A 20,241-nucleotide genomic window follows, 5' to 3' on the forward strand; every position below is an offset into this window, starting at 1 on the left:
TTTGACCAGAGTGTCACTACTAGAAAACATCCCTGTAATAATGTGCAAACAATGACACATGCTGATAGAGGACACACATTTGTGTGTGCCCTAAAAAATAATGTCAGCTTTGCAAAATCTGAAGGATAGAGGACACACATTTGTGCGTGCCCTAAACTTAGTGTCAGAATAAAAAAAAAGGAAATACGGAGGGCGCCTATCATACAATGTGTGTCATCTAAGTGTGTCACTTTAAAATTTTGTAATGAAACACGCATTTTAAGCGGGAAAATGAAATCACCAAAAATTAAACAACCGCCTATTCTATCTGAAAAAATTAACCCCCCCTCTTCCAATAAGCAAAGAAAGAAGCCATAGGGTATTCATCCCTACTCTGATTTCTTTCTCTTGTACCTTCCTCCTCCTCCCCGTCGTTTTCGGTCACTGATTTGCTGGAGTCGGATGAAGCTGTTGTGTACGCAGAGGTTGAGTGTCTCATACCGATTGTGAATGGACTGAGTCTCAACTTTCCGTCATTTGTTGTTCAATTGCCTTTCTTCTTCCTCGTCCCCTTCATCTTCTCTGTCGGATTTAGTTCCATCTGTGTCTCCCTCGATGGCTGTTGCTTTTATCCTTAATTTTGGAAGTCGGTCCACCGAAATTGAAGAAGTGGTTGATTGTTATCGATTAACTCCACCGTTGATTCTTGGTAAGGTTTTATTGTGTCTTTGTTTCCTTCAAGTTTCTAATTTATTTTCCCTTCATCTGCTCTAGTTTCATTTCTACTTTATGCTTTTCTTCGTATATGATCTTTGTTGACTTCATAGGTCTCTTCTTCTTCTTCATGCCTCCACCATGGACCTCAATTTTAAACGACCTGATACTCACTTCTTTCTTCTTGAAAGACCCTCCGTCATACCAAGTTACTATTCAGGTAGGTTTGAGCCCTAATATTGAAAATTTGATTTCTTACAAGTAATGTTTTTTTTATCTTATATTCTATGAGTTCTTCATTTCTCATTCACATGCCTAAAATTGCTCAATGAAACTTGTCCTAGGATCATTCCATCTTTACATTTTTCCGATCAGTTGACATCACTGATGTCGGGCCAGTTGGCGTCCATGGTGGTGCGGGACAGCTGACATCCCTTCCTCCCTCTAGGAAAAAACCACCACATCATCATCCCCAACGTATCAAGACCACAACCTCACACCCTCGCCACCAATGTACAACAATGAATCTGCCAGCCACCACCACTACCACTTTTTTAGGTTAGATGTTTGTTTGGGTTTGGTTTCTTGAAGGTGTTCATGGTGTTCTGGGACTCCTCAGATATGGTAAGTTATAAAATTCTTTGGTTATGATTGATATGAATTGTGCCCTAAAAGTGTTTGTTGAAATGTCAGTTATGTTTTGGTCATTGTTAAATAATTTGATTCAAACTTCAATTGCAAGATTGAGAGAAACACATACGAATAGATCATAGGTATCCAACAATAAATCTCTTTTTTCACATATCCTTAAAGTTATCAACAGTAAATCACCATGGCTGTTCCAGTTTTAGTTTGTAAGTGTCTAGTATAACCTTTTATTAGCTTCAATATAACCACACAATTTTGTTCTAGCTTCTTACTTGTTATTGTTTTGTAATATTATTTATTTAGCCAAAGCTTTGGAATTGTTTCTGCGAGATCTTTGTGATAGAACATATGATATAACTGATGGGTTTTAGCCATAAGAACTTGTTGGGTTTTGAGCATTCTAACACTCCTAAGTGTACATGCAACCCTAAATACCTTGGATCTATGTTTTCTCTATTATACATGCAAATAAGAACATCCAAGGTATTATCCTAATCTAGCATACAAAACAATGAGTGTAATACATACCTCTTTGATGTAGAAAGACTTCATGAAGCTTGAGTGCCTAGCCCCAATAGTGTGGAAGCCTCAAATGGAATCACAATCATCAAAACACTTAGAATAACTTGAGAGAGTTCTACACTTCATGAAATCGGCTAGCCTTCTCTTCACTTTCTAATGTGATTCTAGTGGCCGATTTTTGTCAAGAATAAGATCTTTATATAGTGTTACAATTAGGGTAAATCCTTAATTTTCATGGCTTTCCATTTCCTTGGATCCATGTGTTCAAATACACCATGGACCATCCATGGACCATCCTATGGGTTTTAGCCCAACTTGATTATCCATGGAGCATTAGCCCACTATATAAGTATGGATGATTTACACAATCAACCCATATATTTAATTAGTCTTCTTTTGATCACTTAATTAAACCTAGATTAATTCTTGATCAATACTAATTAAATAATCTTATTATTCTTATTATTAATATACTAGAACTTATAATATATTAATAACCATAAGTGTCTTATTTCTCTCATTATAGTCTATCCAAGTGCATGATGGTATGCAACCCAAATGGACCATGCCGGGTCGGGTCAAGTCTTACCAATTATATTTATGGACTTAGACATTAATCCAACAGTCTCCCACTTGGATAAGTCTAAAAATATTATTGCGTATGACTTCAGGAACCAACTGGAAATCGTAGCTCTCAAAAGCTTCTGTCGAACTCTTACCTTGTAGATGAACTCTGACCTTGTCAATGACTTGTCCATTAGATAAGGGATCATATAATCCTCTGTTCTCATGATATCAGCCGGACAAATACATGGAACAACGTCGTACTTAATGTCCAGCAGTTTGTTTCCCGATTTTCGATTTGTTTGACAAAGAACTTAATCGAACACATCAATTCAGTTCTGACCGGCCGGTACATAGGTCACAACAAAATCATCGAGGGGCTCAAATATCGCTTCTACTTCTAGAAGGAACAGATAAACTTCGACTCATATGCTTGTTCTACTACTTGTTGAATTGTACACAAAGGCACGTTTTATAACATCAAGTTACTGATGCGTTTACATGCAATCAATGCACAACTAACTCATAGGTAACAAATCATATCTCTAGGTTTGAAGATTTATATGACATTACCGTCTCACGATCACTCGAGATAAATTCCATGAAGTGATACAAGTGAGCGTGGGTTTATTCCAATACTCATAACTTATGAGCACTAATGAATGTTGTAGCAACCATTGCCATGACTAAACCCATTTAGCCATCTACAAACCCGATTCATAATAGTCTTGATTCATACCTACTTCCAACATATGAACGACTGTGGAGTGTTTAAATAACTTAGTCATTCGGAAAGAATAACCTAGCTATTTTGGAAGTCAAAACATGCAAAGTGAAACACAATAATAATCGAATCTAATATAGTCTCAGAACCCTTTTGAATATAAATAAAACCACTTTTTATTTATCACCATATTGATTACACATTATTCAATGTTTCAAATAATCAACTTAAGACTTGAATAAAACAACAGTCGTCCCATGCTCCTAGCATGTACACTTTGTTTTTCTAAACAATAGTTATGCCATACCCCAAGTATGCACACTATGTTTGTCTATGATCCTTACATTGTGATGTAGATCAATTGAACATGATTCCATTGATACTCATTTCACAATCCCAAATCCTTATTGTAAAAGTAAGAATTTCTAATTTCTACCATTAACCAAAAATCTATTAGACTTTAAACTTATATGCATTGTTCCTCTTGTAATGATTATTCACAAAGTCACCAAAACCTTGTCACTAGTCATTACAGAGTATTCCAAAGAAGGTCAACTTCTATGGAACGGAAGTCTCATATTCAAAGTACATTGCTTTGAACATCCTTCTTGCATTAAGGTTTTCTAATCTTACATAGATTGAATAACTTCCTCCTATGGAGACATTTCCATAGTCCCATTTTGACTATCACTTCTGAACAAGAGTTACCTCTTTTCAGAAAATGTCAATATGGTCCTGCCAAAATTAACACTATACTTCCAAATGTCCTTGAGCAACCAATCTTTGGCAAACCTCAGATTGTCCTCGACAATTGCTTAATCACTTTAGTCATATCCAGTTCTAGACTTTTCCCTTCTAAATGCCTTAAGCATTTGGAAAATTTAGAAAAGATGAATATTATAGCACATGCAATCGATCCTATATTCGAAGCATATGGGACACGATTCATGATGTTTGACATAAAGACATGATACTTGACCAGTCTTTTGCTACAATCTTTTTATTTGCCATGTTCTCAAAATTTAACTATGAAGAGGGATGCCGTAGTCATAATTGAATTTTGAGAACGCAATACATATAGAATTTCCTCAAGTTTGAACCATTCCAACATGAAATTCATATATATTATTGACTAAAAATGCTTAAAATCTCAAGCTAAGCTTTAGAATTGAAATGAAGTATAATTTCCTCTCCCTTAATTATAGCAAAACAACTTTTCGTTTTCTATAATTAACATTGCTAGCTTGCAATACTAATCATAATAATAATCATGCTCCCACTAACATGATGATTATCAGCATAACACTTATGCTCCCACTAGCTCTGACATATTTTCAGAAATCTGTTGGACTTCTGAAATTTAGATTCATACATCCTTTCTTAGATAGCTCACATGTGTGTCTAAACAATTTTCAGAACTATGAAAAGGGATGCCGTAATCATAGTCTCAATTGCTTAGGCATTTGCCATTTCTCACAAGTCCATGTTAGTGTGCCGGTTAACCACATGTGCTCCACTAACGACTTTTGATAATGCAAATAACACAATTGATATCTACGTAAAATCTACTTAGTGAAAGTGTTTCCTCACCATCATTTTCATGAATCGGAGAGAAACCTTATGAAACTTAGATTTTAAAGTGTATGAGTTCCTATCCATGTGAATTTGTCAAAACCATAATCACAAGATAAGGTTAGTGATAAATTCAGCCTTACATGGATTAAACTTATTCAATCTTACTTTCTTGTCACCTTGGTAGCACAAGGCCCACCAATGCTTCCAAGTTGAACTCTAATAACTCACATACAAATTCAACTTATTTGAAGTAGTTACAGAAATAAGAATTATGTCAACACGATAGGTTGCAAACCTTAAGTCGTGTGCTAGTGATAAATTACAGGTTTTACTCTTGATTAAATCTTGAAACTCTTTCAGGATCTTTAAGGCTCCCACTGTCCCCTTGACATATAAGTTTTCCTAGTCAAGAACCATTCTTTGACAAAACAAATATTCAAGGAATAGTGCGGATTCTTATCAAGACTAACACTTCACACAATTGGTCTTAGTTGGTCTTTGTCTCATCCAAGACATCACAACTTACCAATCTCAAATGTACAAGAGTAGAAACATTTCACACTACATTTGATAAGTGTTTTAAACCTTACTTTATGTCACTCAAGGTTACAATCTTGGAGTAAGACTCTAAGAATTGTTTTGGAACGAAGTATGACTCATCTTCTTGATTTTAACCAATCCAACAATTCATGACCTCTCTTCTTAGCCATAACAATGCACTAAGACGTCCTTAGAGTATAAATTTGTGATATGGTTTCTAAATCATTAAGATGATCATAAAACTGATACTAAAGTACTCTCCTATCTTTTCAGATTTGAGAAACTTTTATCCTTCTGCCTAATTTGATTCTTCTTATTCACTCTGCCATACATTGGAACCTTTCCAATGTTACAGAATTATACTTAACCTTATAAGTATAATCATATTTACTAATCTTTAGTAAATCATGACAAATCAATCTTTGTGGTGACCTTGACCAGTGCACACCCAGTGTACCTAATTCCTTAGTCCTTCAATTGACTCACATATACATGTGATCAAAGAATTAGTCTTAATTCCTTAGTCCTTCAATTAACACTTCACACAATTGGTCTTAGTTGGTCTTTGTCTCATCCAAGACATCACAACTTACCAATCTCAAATGTACAAGAGTAGAAACATTTCACACTACATTTGATAAGTGTTTTAAACCTTACTTTATGTTACTCAAGGTTACAATCTTGGAGTAAGACTCTAAGAATTGTTTTGGAACGAAGTATGACTCATCTTCTTGATTTTAACCAATCCAACAATTCATGACCTCTCTTCTTAGCCATAACAATGCACTAAGACGTCCTTAGAGTATAAATTTGTGATATGGTTTCTAAATCATTAAGATGATCATAAAACTGATACTAAAGTACTCTCCCATCTTTTCAGATTTGAGAAACTTTTATCCTTCTGCCTAATTTGATTCTTCTTATTCGCTCTGCCATACATTGGAACCTTTCCAATGTTACAGAATTATACTTAACCTTATAAGTATAATCATATTTACTAATCTTTAGTAAATCATGACAAATCAATCTTTGTGGTGACCTTGACCAGTGCACACCCAGTGTACCTAATTCCTTAGTCCTTCAATTGACTCACATATACATGTGATCAAAGAATTAGTCTTAATTTTTCCAAGATGAAAATTCTCATTCATCATACAATACAACTTGTATGATTCCAAGTTTCTGTCCAATTGAAACTTGGGTGATGAAAAACGTTCTTCATTTGGTAAATTCAGACACTACCACAAATGAAAGAATCAAATCCACTTTCCAATATTGCTATTACTGGAAACATATAAGCAACAATTTTCCACAGATGCCATTGTAAGGATATTTTTAAAATAAATAAAATTAAAACCCTTTTTTCTTTTATTTTAAAGCTTTTCAGAAAAACTTATCCTTACAATCCACATGAAAACCTTGTTGTTATCTATTCACAAGCAATATATTATAACTCTTATGCAACAGCTCAAAATTCTGATTACCGAACCATGCGATCGAAACCCATCTTCGCAATCAAAATCAGCATATACTTCTTTAAGATTCCTATCTTTTCTTTGATTCTTAAAAGACATCAGCATGTGACCCATTCACATTATGTAATAAGAATCTCCAAATAGAAACTTAGCAGAGTTAGATAGTGGACTTTACCTGAAGTAGAGTCAAACTTATCGACTTTAACATCCTTAGGTAAATTATGGCAGCTTTGGAACCAATGCCCCTTTCTTTGGCAATATAAACATATGGACCCTTTGATAATGGTACACGGGACTATCACATACTTAGTTTTTCTCTTTACCATTTGGTCAACCGAGTTGACTATGGCCGGTCCCTTTCCATTGGGAAGAGAATGCTTTTCTGGATTTCCTGTGTCACTACTGTCAATGTCCATCAAGTTTTGAGGAAGTTGATCTTAACAAATAGATAAAATCATTAAGGGTCTTGTCATAGTCTTTTTCATAGGTGTTCCAAAAGAACTCACTATGTGACTTAGAAAGTGATTGAACCACCAACTTTCTCAAGACTTTGACACCCAACTCTCCTGGCTTGTCAATATGTGACTACATCTCCAAGATGTGACCACACCAAGACCTTTACTTGCCAATAGGGCTCGAGTGACCTTAACCTTTTCAAGAACTTGTGGGTGAGGGAGAATAATTGGAGGAGATAGAGGAAGTGAAGCATGATGTTGAGGAACATCATCTTCAAGAGATTTGGGAAGATCATAAATGTCTAAACCATACATGTTTTGGGAGATATTCAAGATAGTTGATTTAAAGTCCTTAATATGACACCCAATATGAAATATTAAGGCTAGGACCCAACACAATATTTTATAATTTGGAAGAGGGATGTCGTAATCCAAGCTATAAAATATTTGAAGGTAGGCGAATGACGATTCACCAATTTCCACCATGAAAAACGAAATCATTTATTAGGTTTTAATTGGATTTGAAATTCCTAGATCTTTTGAGATTCATTGAACTTTTCAATGGCATGTTTCAATCTCGAGTGTGCCCTCTCAAATTTTGTGACTGGGATGCCGAGGATCACAAAACAAGGTGTGAATAACCATACCAATTCACTTGGTACCCTTAATATTATCACCTAATCAATGTGCCGATTAACCACACACGCTCCATTGATCTATGACAAACATTAAGTCACCCTTCGTGGTCCTTACTAGTCCAAGTTAGTGTGCCGGTTAACCACACACGCTCCACCAATGACTTGGTAAGGTACAAAGTGTGAATTCCATGGGCTAGCACCAAATTCACATTTTTCCTAAAGTAACTAAGATTGGGAATTATTAAGATTTTAGTTACTTAGTATTTATCATTAATACTTTTAATGAAGGGAGAATTTAAAGTCATTGTCCTACCCGTTCGGCTAACGACCCTCCACCAGTCAAGCAAGCGGTGGGTGAGAGTATACACCCATTAAGTCGCCATTTTATAGGCAACAACCTTATACCCACCTTATAGACCGGCTTCGTGAATGAGGCCTACTAACGGTAAAACGACTTGTTCTTATACATATATATATAATAATTAACCATTAATGTTATAAATAGTATAAGTGTTGAATTTTAACTCTTTTAAAATTCTAAGGGCTAACTTGGAATTAAAGTATTCATAAGAGAAAACTTTTCAAATTCCAAAACTTGAGGGCAAGTTTTGAAACTATTCAAAACTAATTAATTCCATAACTTATGTGTTTAAAGTAGTTTTAATCCAAAAAACTCTTCAAGTTCCATAACTTATGGAAGACTTTAAACTAATAAGAGAATTAACTTTTCTTTATTTTTATAACTTATGGAATTAATTAAGGTTACACTTTATTCTTTAATGATGTGACTCTTAAACTTCCATAACTTGAGGACAAGTTATGGAGTCATAAAAAAAATTCAATGACACAAGACTCTTCATTTTGTAACCATTACCAACTTTTATGAGTTTTATGAGTCTTTAATGTGACTCTTCATGTAACTTGAGGACAAGTTACACAAACACATTTTATACTCAACTCTTAGATTAAAATGGATTGAAAACAACTATTTCAATTAACTTTTCTATTAATCTAAGCAACTCATAAGAACAAGATAATTCAAATCAAACTTTCTCATGTAATTAGTCTAAACCTTAAACTAATACAAAACATGAATCTATTGACAATTATCTTTGAAAATGGATTAGCATGAACATTACCACATTAAAAAACAAGTTTATAAGTTCAAAAAAAACTTAGGATAATGTTCCTAGTCCATTTCTAGCCAAAAACCTCGAAAATGTGTTGTCTGGGGTTCAACTCGTCGAGTGCATGAACAAAACTCGACGAGTTGGATGCATTTTGCCTTGGACTCGTCGAGTCCCTACATGGACTCGGCGAGTCTGCTGGGCTGACAGCATCAAAACTTGATTTTTCAGCTCCATTTGCAAGTATAACAAGAAAACAAGCCTAGGCTCTGATACCACTGTTGGGTTTTGAGCATTCTAACACTCCTAAGTGTACATGCAACCCTAAATACCTTGGATCTATGTTTTCTCTATTATACATGCAAATAAGAACATCCAAGGTATTATCCTAATCTAGCATACAAAACAATGAGTGTAACAAGATAGAATACATACCTCTTTGATGTATAAAGTCTTCATGAAGCTTGAGTGCCTAGCCCCAATAGTGTGGAAGCCTCAAATGGAATCACAATCATCAAAACACTTAGAATAACTTGAGAGAGTTCTACGCTTCATGAAATCGGCTAGCCCTCTCTTCACTTTCTAATGTGATTCTAGTGGCTGATTTTTGTCAAGAATAAGATCTTTATATAGTGTTACAATTATGGTAAATCCTTAATTTTCATGGCTTTCCATTTCCTTGGATCCATGGGTTCAAATACACCATGGACCATCCATGGACCATCCTATGGGTTTTAGCCCAACTTGATTATCCATGGAGCATTAGCCCACTATATAAGTATGGATGATTTACACAATCAACCCATATATTTAATTAGTCTTCTTTTGATCACTTAATTAAACCTAGATTAATTTTTGATCAATACTAATTAAATAATCTTATTATTCTTATTATTAATATACTAGAACTTATAATATATTAATAACCATAAGTGTCTTATTTCTCTCATTATAGTCTATCCAAGTGCATGATGATATGCAACCCAAATGGACCATGCCGGGTCGGGTCAAGTCTTACCAATTATAGTTATGGACTTAGACATTAATCCAACAGAACTTTCCTATGTGCGCATGAAAAACCCTATTGCTTGGATCTAGGCTTTCTAATTAAACATGCTTTGAATCCAAGACTTCTAATGGCTAATTAGATTAAATAACAACATTGAAATAGATCTAGAACCATACCTTTGAATTCCTTGTTGATCTTGTTGTCTTGGAGCTTCTAGAGTCACAAATGCCACTCCTCTAATGGCTTACAAACACCAATAGCAAGAAAGATGATTTAAGAGAGAGGAGAGGGGAGGAATTCAGCCAGAGTATCTCTACTTTAGATGGTGTGTCGAATTCCCTCACCCCTAGGGTCTATTTATACTTGTAGACTCCTTAAGGATTACAGCTTTAACCCTAATTGGATAACGTAGACTTTAAGTTAATCCATATCCTTTCCTTGATAACCTTATGGACAATTTTGGCTTATCCAAGCCCTAGAAATCGTCCATCCTGTCTTGGATAAGGATTTATAGTCTAAAGTGTAACTATCAAACAATTGACAGTTTATACCCTCTTATTTAATTAATCTCTTTACGTCACCAAATTAATTCCAATTAATCTATGACTTATATTAATCAAATAACCATATATTATTCCTTATAATATTTACTCTCTTAACAAATCATCCATCAAGTTGCTACGGTGAAGGCAACCTAAAAGAACCATGCACAACCGGATCAAATACTTGCCTAATATAGTTGTAGCCTTAGACACTATTCCAACAGTCTCCCACTTGGATAAGTCTAGTAACTATACATGTACAATTCGGTTTGCAATCGTAGCTCTCAAAGACGTTGTCAAACTCTGATCTAATCAATCTTGTCCTTTAGATAAGGGATCGTACAATCCTCTGTTAGATATCATGCTGACAATCCTATGGAATGGTTAGTCTAGCATTTGATTTCTCGATCTCCGATTTATTCGACATAGAACTTAATCAAACACATCAATTCAGTTCTGACCGGGCCCGGCACATAAGTCAAATCAAATCATCGATTGGCCAAGATATCTCTTCTACCCTCTTAGGATAAATTTACAGATAAACTTCGACTTATATGCATTTACTTATTCATTAACCAACTATACACAACAATGCGTTTTATAACACCAAGTTACTGATGCGTTTTCGCATTATTAATGTACAATCAATTAACAAATAATAAACCATATATCTAGGTTTTAATACTATATGATATTATCGTCTTGCGATCACCTTTCATATCGTATTCCATAAAGTGATTCCAGCAAGCGCGAGTTTGTTCCAATGCTCAAAACCAGTTCATAAGCACTCATGAACGTTGCAGCAACCCTTGCTATGTCTAACACCATTTAGACAATCTACACACCAATTCATGACAATCTTCATTCATATCTACTTCCAACATATGAACGATTGTGGACAATTTGAATAATTCGATTATTCCTAATAAATTCAATTATTCTGGAAGTCAAAACATGCAAAGTGAAACAATAGTTAAACAATTAACATATGACAGTAACTTTACTTATAAATAAAACTCCTTTATTTAATCATCAAATGTTAATTACATTTATCTATTATACGTTTCTAATACTATCTAATCTATACTAATATCATCCTTCACCCCAATACTCCTAGCATGCTGCAAGTGCTTAACCCTACTCAGTCCCTTCGTAAGCGGATCTGTTGGGTTATCTTCTGATGATATCCTCTTAACTATGAGTTGTCCTTCTTCTACACGATGTTTAATGAAGTGATATTTTCTGTCGATATGTCTTGATCTACCATGATCCCTCGGTTCCTTGGTCAAGGCAACCGCACCTTCGTTATCATAGAAAATCTCCATGGGCTCCTTTATGGCAGACACAACTCCAAGATCACCAATGAAGTTTTTTAGCCATATTGCCTCCTTCAACGCTTCGCTTGCTGCGATGTACTCTGATTCGCACGTTGAATCAGCTACGGTTTCTTGCTTGGAACTCTTCCAAGTTACTGCTCCTCCATTTAGGGTAAAGACCCAGCCCGACTGCGAACGGTAGTTGTCCCTATCGATCTGAAAACTGGCATCACTATACCCTCGCACCTTCAAGTCATCACTCCCTCCAAAGACTAAGAACCATTCTTTCGTCCTCCGAAGGTACTTAAGGATGTTCTCTTTACCACAATCCAATGTGCTTTGCTAGGGTTCCCTTGATATCTGCTAACCATGCTCAAAGCGAAGGCTACATCAGGGCGAGTACAAGTCATAGCGTACATGATTGAGCCAACTGCGGAAGCGTACGGTACTCGGCTCATTTCTGCTATTTCAGCTTCAGTACTCGGACTTTGAGTCTTACTCAACTTGGCATTTCCTTGTATCGGTAGTTCTCCCTTCTTTGAGTTTTCCATACTAAAACGTTTTAGTACCTTCTCTAAGTAAGTATTCTGACTAAGTCCAATTAGTGTCTTACTTCTTTCTCTAACTATCCTTATTCCCAAAATGTAAGAAGCCTCTCCGAGGTCCTTCATAGCGAAACACTTCCCGAGCCAGGACTTGACTTCCTGCAGAGTCGGGATGTCGTTTCCTATGAGTAATATGTCATCGACATATAGAACGAGGAAGCTTACTATACTCCCACTGGCTTTGACATATACACAAGATTCGTCTTAGCTTCGTACAAATCCAAACTCTTTGACTTTCTCATTGAAGCAAAGATTCCATCTGCGAGATGCTTGCTTAAGTCCATAAATGGACTTCTCAAGCTTACACACTCTATTTGGATGCTTCGGATTCACAAACACCTCTGGCTGAGCCATGTAAACATCCTCAGCCAACTTTCCGTTAAGGAAGGCGGTCTTGACATCCATTTGCCAAATTTCATAATCATGAAATGCGGCAATTGCTAGCATCACTCTAATAGATTTAATCTTCGCAACTGGTGAGAAGGTCTCATCATAGTCAACTCCTGGAGTTCGAGTAAAGCCCTTCGCAACCAATCTCGCTTTATACGTGTGCACGTTCCCATCCATGTCGGTCTTCTTCTTGAAGATCCATTTGCACCCAACGGTCTTACGTCCGGGCACATAATCAACCAAATTCCAAACTTGGTTATCGTACATGGATTGGATCTCGCTATCCATTGCCTCTTTCCATTTCGCAGACTCCGGGCCTGCCATGGCTTCCTTATAGCTATTAGGTTCATCAAGATTTACTAGTGTACCATCACTAATATACGTGTCCCCTTCGGTAGTAATATGAAAACCATAAAACTGGGGATGAACTCTAACTCTATCGGAACGTCTAAGAGGTAAGGACTCGTCAATCGGTTCAACCGGAGTTTCCTCCTCGGGTTGAATGCCAGCGGTAGAGGTTCCTTCATCTATCGACTCTTGAATCTCTTCAAGTTCGATTTGCCTCCCACTGTCTCCTTGGCTTATGAGTTCTCGCTCTCGGAAAACTCCTCTCCTCGCAACAAAGACAACGTTGTCCTTCGGTCTATAGAAGAGATATCCAAAGGATGTCTGCGGGAGTCGATGAAATTACATCGCTCACTTCGAGGTTCAAGCTTGTCGTGAGTATCTCATCTTACGAAAGCCTCGCAACCCCAAACCTTGATGTGTGCCAACAAGGGAGATTTCCCCGTCCACATCTCGTGAGGTGTTTTGGCAACCTTCTTTGTAGGGACTCGGTTAAGGATATGGGCGGCAGTCTCTAAGGCATACCCCCAAAAGAAGATAGGTAGTGAAGCACGACTCATCATAGAGCGAACCATATCCAATAAGGTTCGATTACGCCTTTCTGCCACACCATTCAACTGCGGTGTCCTAGGAGGCGTCAATTGCGAAACTATTCCACACTCCTTGAGATAATCGTGGAATTCAAGACTTAGGTACTCTCCTCCTCGATCGGATCGAAGCATCTTGATTTTCCTGCCCAATTGATTCTCCACTTCATTCTTGAACTCTTTGAACTTTTCAAAGGTTTCTGACTTTTGCTTGATTAAATAGATATACCCATATCTACTATAATCATTGGTAAAAGTCACATAGAAGCGGTTCCCATCCTTCGTGGTTGATCTAAAGGGTCCACATACATCGGTATGTATTAGGTCCAATAGCCCCTCACCCCTTTCACAAGTATTCGTGAAGGGTGACTTAGTCATCTTTCCAATTAAACAAGACTCGCATGTGTCATCTTCCCTAAGGTCGAATGACTCCAACACTCCATCCTTTTGGAGTTGGGCTATGCGTTTCTTGTTGACATGTCCAAGACGGCAATGCCACAAGGATGCTTTATCCAAACTAGTGGAAGAATCAATATTCAAAACATCATTTCCTAAGTTATCAACAATCATAACAGTTTCATATATTCCATTACATGGTATAGCTTCAAAGTAAAAGACACTATTTAGATAAGCCAAAATAGAAGCATTCTCATTATTAAAAGAAAATCTAAATCCTTGTCTATATAAACCATGAAATGAAATGATGTTTCTAGCCATTTCTGGCGAATAGCAACAATTGTTCAAATCTAAACATAAATTATTCCTAAGCACTAAAGAATACACTCCAATCTTGGTAACAGGCGACGATCTTCTGTTCCCCATGATTAGATTGATCCTTCCTTGCTCCACATCCCTACTTCTTCTTAGTCCCTGCACATTTGAACAAATGTGATAACCACAACCAATGTCAAGAACCCAAGAAATAGCATGATTAGAATCGTTAGATTTAATTGTGTATATACCTGCGAAAGATGGCTTGATCTTTCCTTCTTTGATTGCTTGCAGGTATTCTGGGCAGCTTCTCTTCTAATGTCCTATCTTGTGGCAGTGGTGGCACTCTGCCTCCTTCGGGTTAGGATAGGGATTAGTGGGATCAACTTTGGTCCCACTAGAAGAGGCACCATCTCGGGCTTTTACCTTGCGATAGTTCTTCGATGAAGCCTTCCTCGTCTTTCCCTTTCCTTGACCAATTGCCAAGACAGGAGCAGCAGACAGATTGGGAGTAGGTGCAACAGACTTGTCTTTGAAGTTGCTCTCAGCGACCCTCAAAAGACCTTGGAGATTGCTTAGGGTGACTCCTCTTTGTTCATGTGGTAGGTCATCCTAAATTGGTTGTACATCGGAGGCAAAGAGTGAAGCACCATGTCGATCGCCAAGTCTTCCCCAAAGTCAACATTTAACTTGCGAAGGCGATCGACATACCTTTGCATCTTTTGCAGGTGCACGGTAAGAGATTCTCCATGACCCATCTTAGTGGAAATCATGTTAGTGAAAATCTCATAACGCTCTTGTCTCGCGTTTTGGTGGTATCTCTCCAATAAGTCTTGATGCATCTCGTATGGATACATGTCCTCGTAGGACTTTTGGAATTCGAAGTTCATGGTGGCAATCATGATGCAATGTACCTTCATTGCATCTCGCTCATGAGTATCAAAAGCGGTGATTTCGGCCAGAGTAGCGATTTCGGGGTTGATTTTCTCAAGCTTTTCATCGAGGACATACTCCTTATCCTCAAAGCGAGCAATGGTGCAAATGTATCTTATCCTTTCGCTAAAGTTCGTTCCATCGAAGGTGACCTTTTGGCAAAGGCTCATCAACGTGAAAGAACTAGCAGCAGCGTTGTTTGCGTTCGACATCTATAGAAAGGACAAAGATAGATTAGAATAAGAATCTTTAATTATCACCCAATATGAAAAATTAGGGTTAGGATCCAATAATAACATTTACAAATTAGAAAAGGGATGCCGTAATCTAACATGAAAATAAATTGAAGGTAAGTGAATGACGATTCACTAATTCTCCATTACCAAAACCTAGACTATTAGTCCTAAGTGTATTGAGAATTCCTAGGTTCGGATGAGATTCATTGAAACTATTCAATGGCATGTTTAAATCTTGATATGCCCCTCTTGTTTGTGACTGGGATGCCGAGGATCACAAAGCGGGTGTGAATTACCATGCAAATTCACATGGTGCCTTCATTGTAAGGATCATCTATTTGATGTGCCGGTAAACCACACACGGTCCATCGAACTATGATAAACAATGAATCACCCTTTGCCACCTTTTCTTAGAACTAATTAGTGTGCTGGTAAACCACACACGCTCCACTAACTTCTTAGCAAGGGTGCAAAGTGTAATTTCATGGGATTGCATCAATTCACTTTTCCTAAAGTAATTAAGATTGGGAAATTTTTAAAACGTGTAGTTACTTTGTATTTCTTATTATACTTTTAATGAGAGGATGAGGTTGCCCTATCCTACCCGTTCGGCTAACGACCCTCCACCAATCAAGCAAGCGGTGGGTGTGAGTGTACACCCATTAAGCGCCATTTTATAGGCCGCAACCTTATACCCACCTTATAGATCGGATTCGTGAATGAGGCCTACTAACGGTAAGACTAGCATTTAGTTATACATATATATATTATTCTAGTAATATCATATTATTATATGGTTGTGTTTTAAACCTTTTAAAACGTAGGGTTTGAAATTTAAGTTGTCTAAATTAAAACTTTTAATCACAAATATAAATTTCAAAACTTGAGGGCAAGTTTTAAACATTTAAAACATGGAGGATCAAATAACAAATAATTCCAATTAACAATTAATATCCTAATTATCTATATTTGATTTATCCAAGATTTCTTTTAAGATAATTATCAAAATAATTAATCAATTATCATATAAGGAAATTAAATATTTTATTAGATGATAAATATCTTTAATTAGATCAAGATTATAGTCATATATATATATATATATATATATATATATATCAAAAAATCGGATTAGGGTTGATCTAATATGATTAAGGTAAGTTTCCATAAGATAAACATGAAAAAATCCCGGTTTTGCGTAATCCTGACGCCCGGACTCGCCGAGTACACAAAGGGACTCGCCGAGTCAGGCCTACACGCCGAGTCCACTTTGGAACTCGCCGAGTCCATGACTCAGAAACCAAAAAAATCAAATTTTGCAGGTTTGTTTCAGTTAATCAAGCAACAATTTAAAGAAAACCAAGCTAGGCTCTGATACCACTGATGGGTTTTAGCCATAAGAACTTTCCTATGTGCGCATGCAAAACCCTATTGCTCGGATCTAAGCTTTCTAATTAAACATGCTTTGAATCCAAGACTTCTAATGGCTAATTAGATTAAATAACAACATTGAAATAGATCTAGAACCATACCTTTGAATTCCTTGTTGATCTTGTTGTCTTGGAGCTTCTAGAGTCACAAATGTCACTCCTCTAAAGGCTTACAAACACCAATAGCAAGAAAGATGATTTAGGAGAGAGGAGAGGGGAGGAATTCGGCCAGAGTATCTCTACTTTAGATGGTGTGTCGAATTCCCTCACCCCTAGGGTCTATTTATACTTGTAGACTCCTTAAGGATTACAGCTTTAACCCTAATTTGATAACTTAGACTTGAAGTTAATCCATATCCTTTCCTTGATAACCCTATGGACGATTTTGGCTTATCCAAGCCCTGGAAATCGTCCATCCTGTCTTGGATAAGGATTTATAGTCTAAAGTGTAACTATCAACCAATTGACAGTTTATACCCTCTTATTTAATTAATCTCTTTAAGTCACCAAATTAATTCCAATTAATCTATGACTTATATTAATCAAATAACCATATATTATTCCTTATAATATTTACTCTCTCTTAACAAATCATCCATCAAGTTGCTATGGTGAAGGCAACCCAAAAGGACCATGCACAACCCGATCAAATACTTGCCTAATATAGTTGCAGCCTTAGACACTATTCCAACAATAACTCTACGCAGAGGTGCAAAACTGTTAATTTACTGCATTTGTAAGTCCTCCTTCCATTTCTTAAAATCCAGTTTTCTTTTTCTTACCTTGTTAAAAACACATGAATTTGTTGAGTTCAGAAAGAATTGTGTACAAAGCTACAACGTGTTTGATTTTCTTAGGGAAGTTGTGAGTAAGGTCCCTAACTATGGCCATTCTGATGCTGTTGTTGGTGGTACTGTTGGTTCTGGTGATGATCGTACCATGGTAAAAAGGAAGTAAGTTACTTTCATAAATCCATTTTCAGATTATTTATTCAATGCCAATGAAAAATGTAAAATGTAAAATTCAATTTTATTTTGTTTTTGTTGTTATAGGAAAGTTGTTGGTGAAACAAATGAAAGTGATGAAGAGTTGAAAAGAAACGGGACGGCAAAACTAAAACCCTCTCTTTTTTCCATAATTTGTAATTGTATACCCTTTTTCTATCTATTTATTTAAACTGAAACATTTCCTTCATTTTGTATTAGAATGAAGCCGGGCAAACGGTCAGCAATGGTAGGGGAAGAGGGTGGGGTAGAGGAAGGGGTAGAGGGTCAGCAGAAAGAGACGCGCCCCAAACAGATATAGAACTCGAATCCTCCACCCCATTGATTCAACCAACTACCACCACCGCCACCGCCACCTCTACTGCCACTGCCACCACCCCCACGATCAGTGATGGTGGTCGGGACTTTGATTTGAATGTTGGGATTGATGAGAACATGGAGAAAACATCCGATGGGTTAGACAGAGGAGCATTACCACAACTGCAGCCACCACCACCACCACCAGAGTCAGTTCTTGGTGGTGGTGGAGACGGTGGTTCAAAGGCAGTTGAAGTTAAAAACAAAGATTATCTTGGGGGCTCGCTAATTAAGTATTGGGTTAGACCAATACTTATCCATTTTTTTCATCAATTTGTTTTCTTTATCCATAAAAAATGCTAATTAAGTTTTATTTATTTATTTATGTTTGTGGATTCTCTATTTTGTTGGATATGGTTTATTCTGCCTCGAATCCATGTTCATCTGGGTTATTCAGGTTAATATTTTTTTATTCATTTTAGTAAATTTGATATAATGTAATATTATTGTATTTGTTAATTTTGAACTAATATAATTTTCAATTGGTATTAAACCAATATATATTAAGTTAAAAACTTGTACTTCTATCATTTTTCATTGATTTAGTCATGCAACCATATTAATGAAGTGATTAAATTAAACCTTTATACTATTCGTTTAGTCATCAAATTATCTTTTAATATATATGTATATATATATATATATATATATATTAAACACACACTTTTTGTTGTTAGTGTGGTAAAGAATGATCTGCTTTTTCTTTCTTTGAATGTGGTATGAACCTCTTTATATACCATGAGTATTCAATATTCTTGGTTTAGGCTGATAAGGGAAGCAGAAAGGGCATGGCACGATCTAAGTCAGATATCAAAGATGAATATGTCTACATTTCAAAACAGAAGTTTCAACAATTCTTGTTTCTGTTAGAACTCAACTTGCTAAGAAATTGGCTTCTCCTAGTATGCTAGTTGGAGAAGAATTTCAACCAGAAGCTGTTGTTGTTAATTACTTTGCTTCAGGTACTAATTCTACACAAGTCATGCTCCTTCTTTTCTTAATAACAAAAGTTGTTATTGATCTTTACAGAGAAATGATGGAAGTTGTTATATCTATGATTCTATATTTCCTAAAACATATTCGAAATATTTAACAAAGAAGACACCACATTCCCATAAATCCCCCTCTTTTGGTTCCTTCTAGACCTTATAAACTTTTCAACACTTCCAAGTTTGTCTTCTAAAACTCCCATAGCATTAACAGAAAGCATACACCCAACAATCCCATCTATACTTCCATCAGAAACCATAACAGGAAGCTCCCACACAAGCAAAAGTAGCCTTGAAGCACACAAACAAACCCCTTCACGAGCCCCTAAAAACACCGGTTCAACTTCTTGTACAACTTGCCCCATGCTAAACCCACCAAGAGTAGTTCGGGTATTTCACAATGTCACACCACTACCTTCAATTTGAGGCACCCCAACAACTCTCGGATCCTCAAAAGCCTCAGTAGCCTTTTCAACCACAACATTGTTTAAAAAATTTTATGTATGAACTACCCTTGAAGCCAACATGAAACATAGCAGCAGCTTCACCGGATCCAAGTCGGTTAAAAAAGTCTTCCAATATTGCCCTTGGTGTGTTGGACTCCAACAATTTAATACAAATCTTCACTATTTATAAAATAATAAAGTTATGTAATAAGATAGTTTAATAACTACGCATAAATGATTTTTGTAATCTTAATGAATATTCCACCATTCGAAAGGGTATTTGCTTTCAGCAAAACAGGACCCAGTACATCTAAATAATTGAATGTTTATGTGATAAAAAGAATGTGGGTGTAAAATGTTAATTTTGTAGGCGGATGTGG

General features: G+C 36.4%; 1 protein-coding gene across 1 annotated transcript; it reads left to right on the forward strand.

The window, feature by feature from the left end:
* Positions 1-594: 594 nt before the first annotated feature.
* LOC145002297 (uncharacterized) lies at positions 595-19,463 on the forward strand. The gene is made up of 9 exons (XM_078961595.1): positions 595-688; positions 807-913; positions 1,285-1,317; positions 17,773-17,801; positions 17,881-18,018; positions 18,118-18,172; positions 18,271-18,659; positions 19,297-19,388; positions 19,456-19,463. Exons 1-9 carry the CDS (start codon positions 595-597, stop codon positions 19,461-19,463), a joined length of 945 nt encoding a protein of 314 aa, XP_078817721.1.
* The last annotated feature ends 778 nt before the right edge of the window (positions 19,464-20,241 follow it).

The sequence above is a fragment of the Lactuca saligna genome, chromosome 6 (genome assembly GCF_052625555.1).
Source record: "Lactuca saligna cultivar CGN05327 chromosome 6, ASM5262555v1, whole genome shotgun sequence".
Taxonomy (NCBI): Eukaryota; Viridiplantae; Streptophyta; class Magnoliopsida; order Asterales; family Asteraceae; genus Lactuca; species Lactuca saligna.

Excerpts from the sequence above, each read along its gene's own strand:
- LOC145002297 (XM_078961595.1), top strand. The coding sequence starts at position 595 with ATGGCTGTTGCTTTTATCCTTAATTTTGGAAGTCGGTCCACCGAAATT. Across the intron at positions 689-806 it reads AACTCCACCGTTGATTCTTG|GTCTCTTCTTCTTCTTCATG; the intron begins GTAAGGTTTTAT and ends TTGACTTCATAG. Across the intron at positions 18,019-18,117 it reads CGTACCATGGTAAAAAGGAA|GAAAGTTGTTGGTGAAACAA; the intron begins GTAAGTTACTTT and ends TTGTTGTTATAG.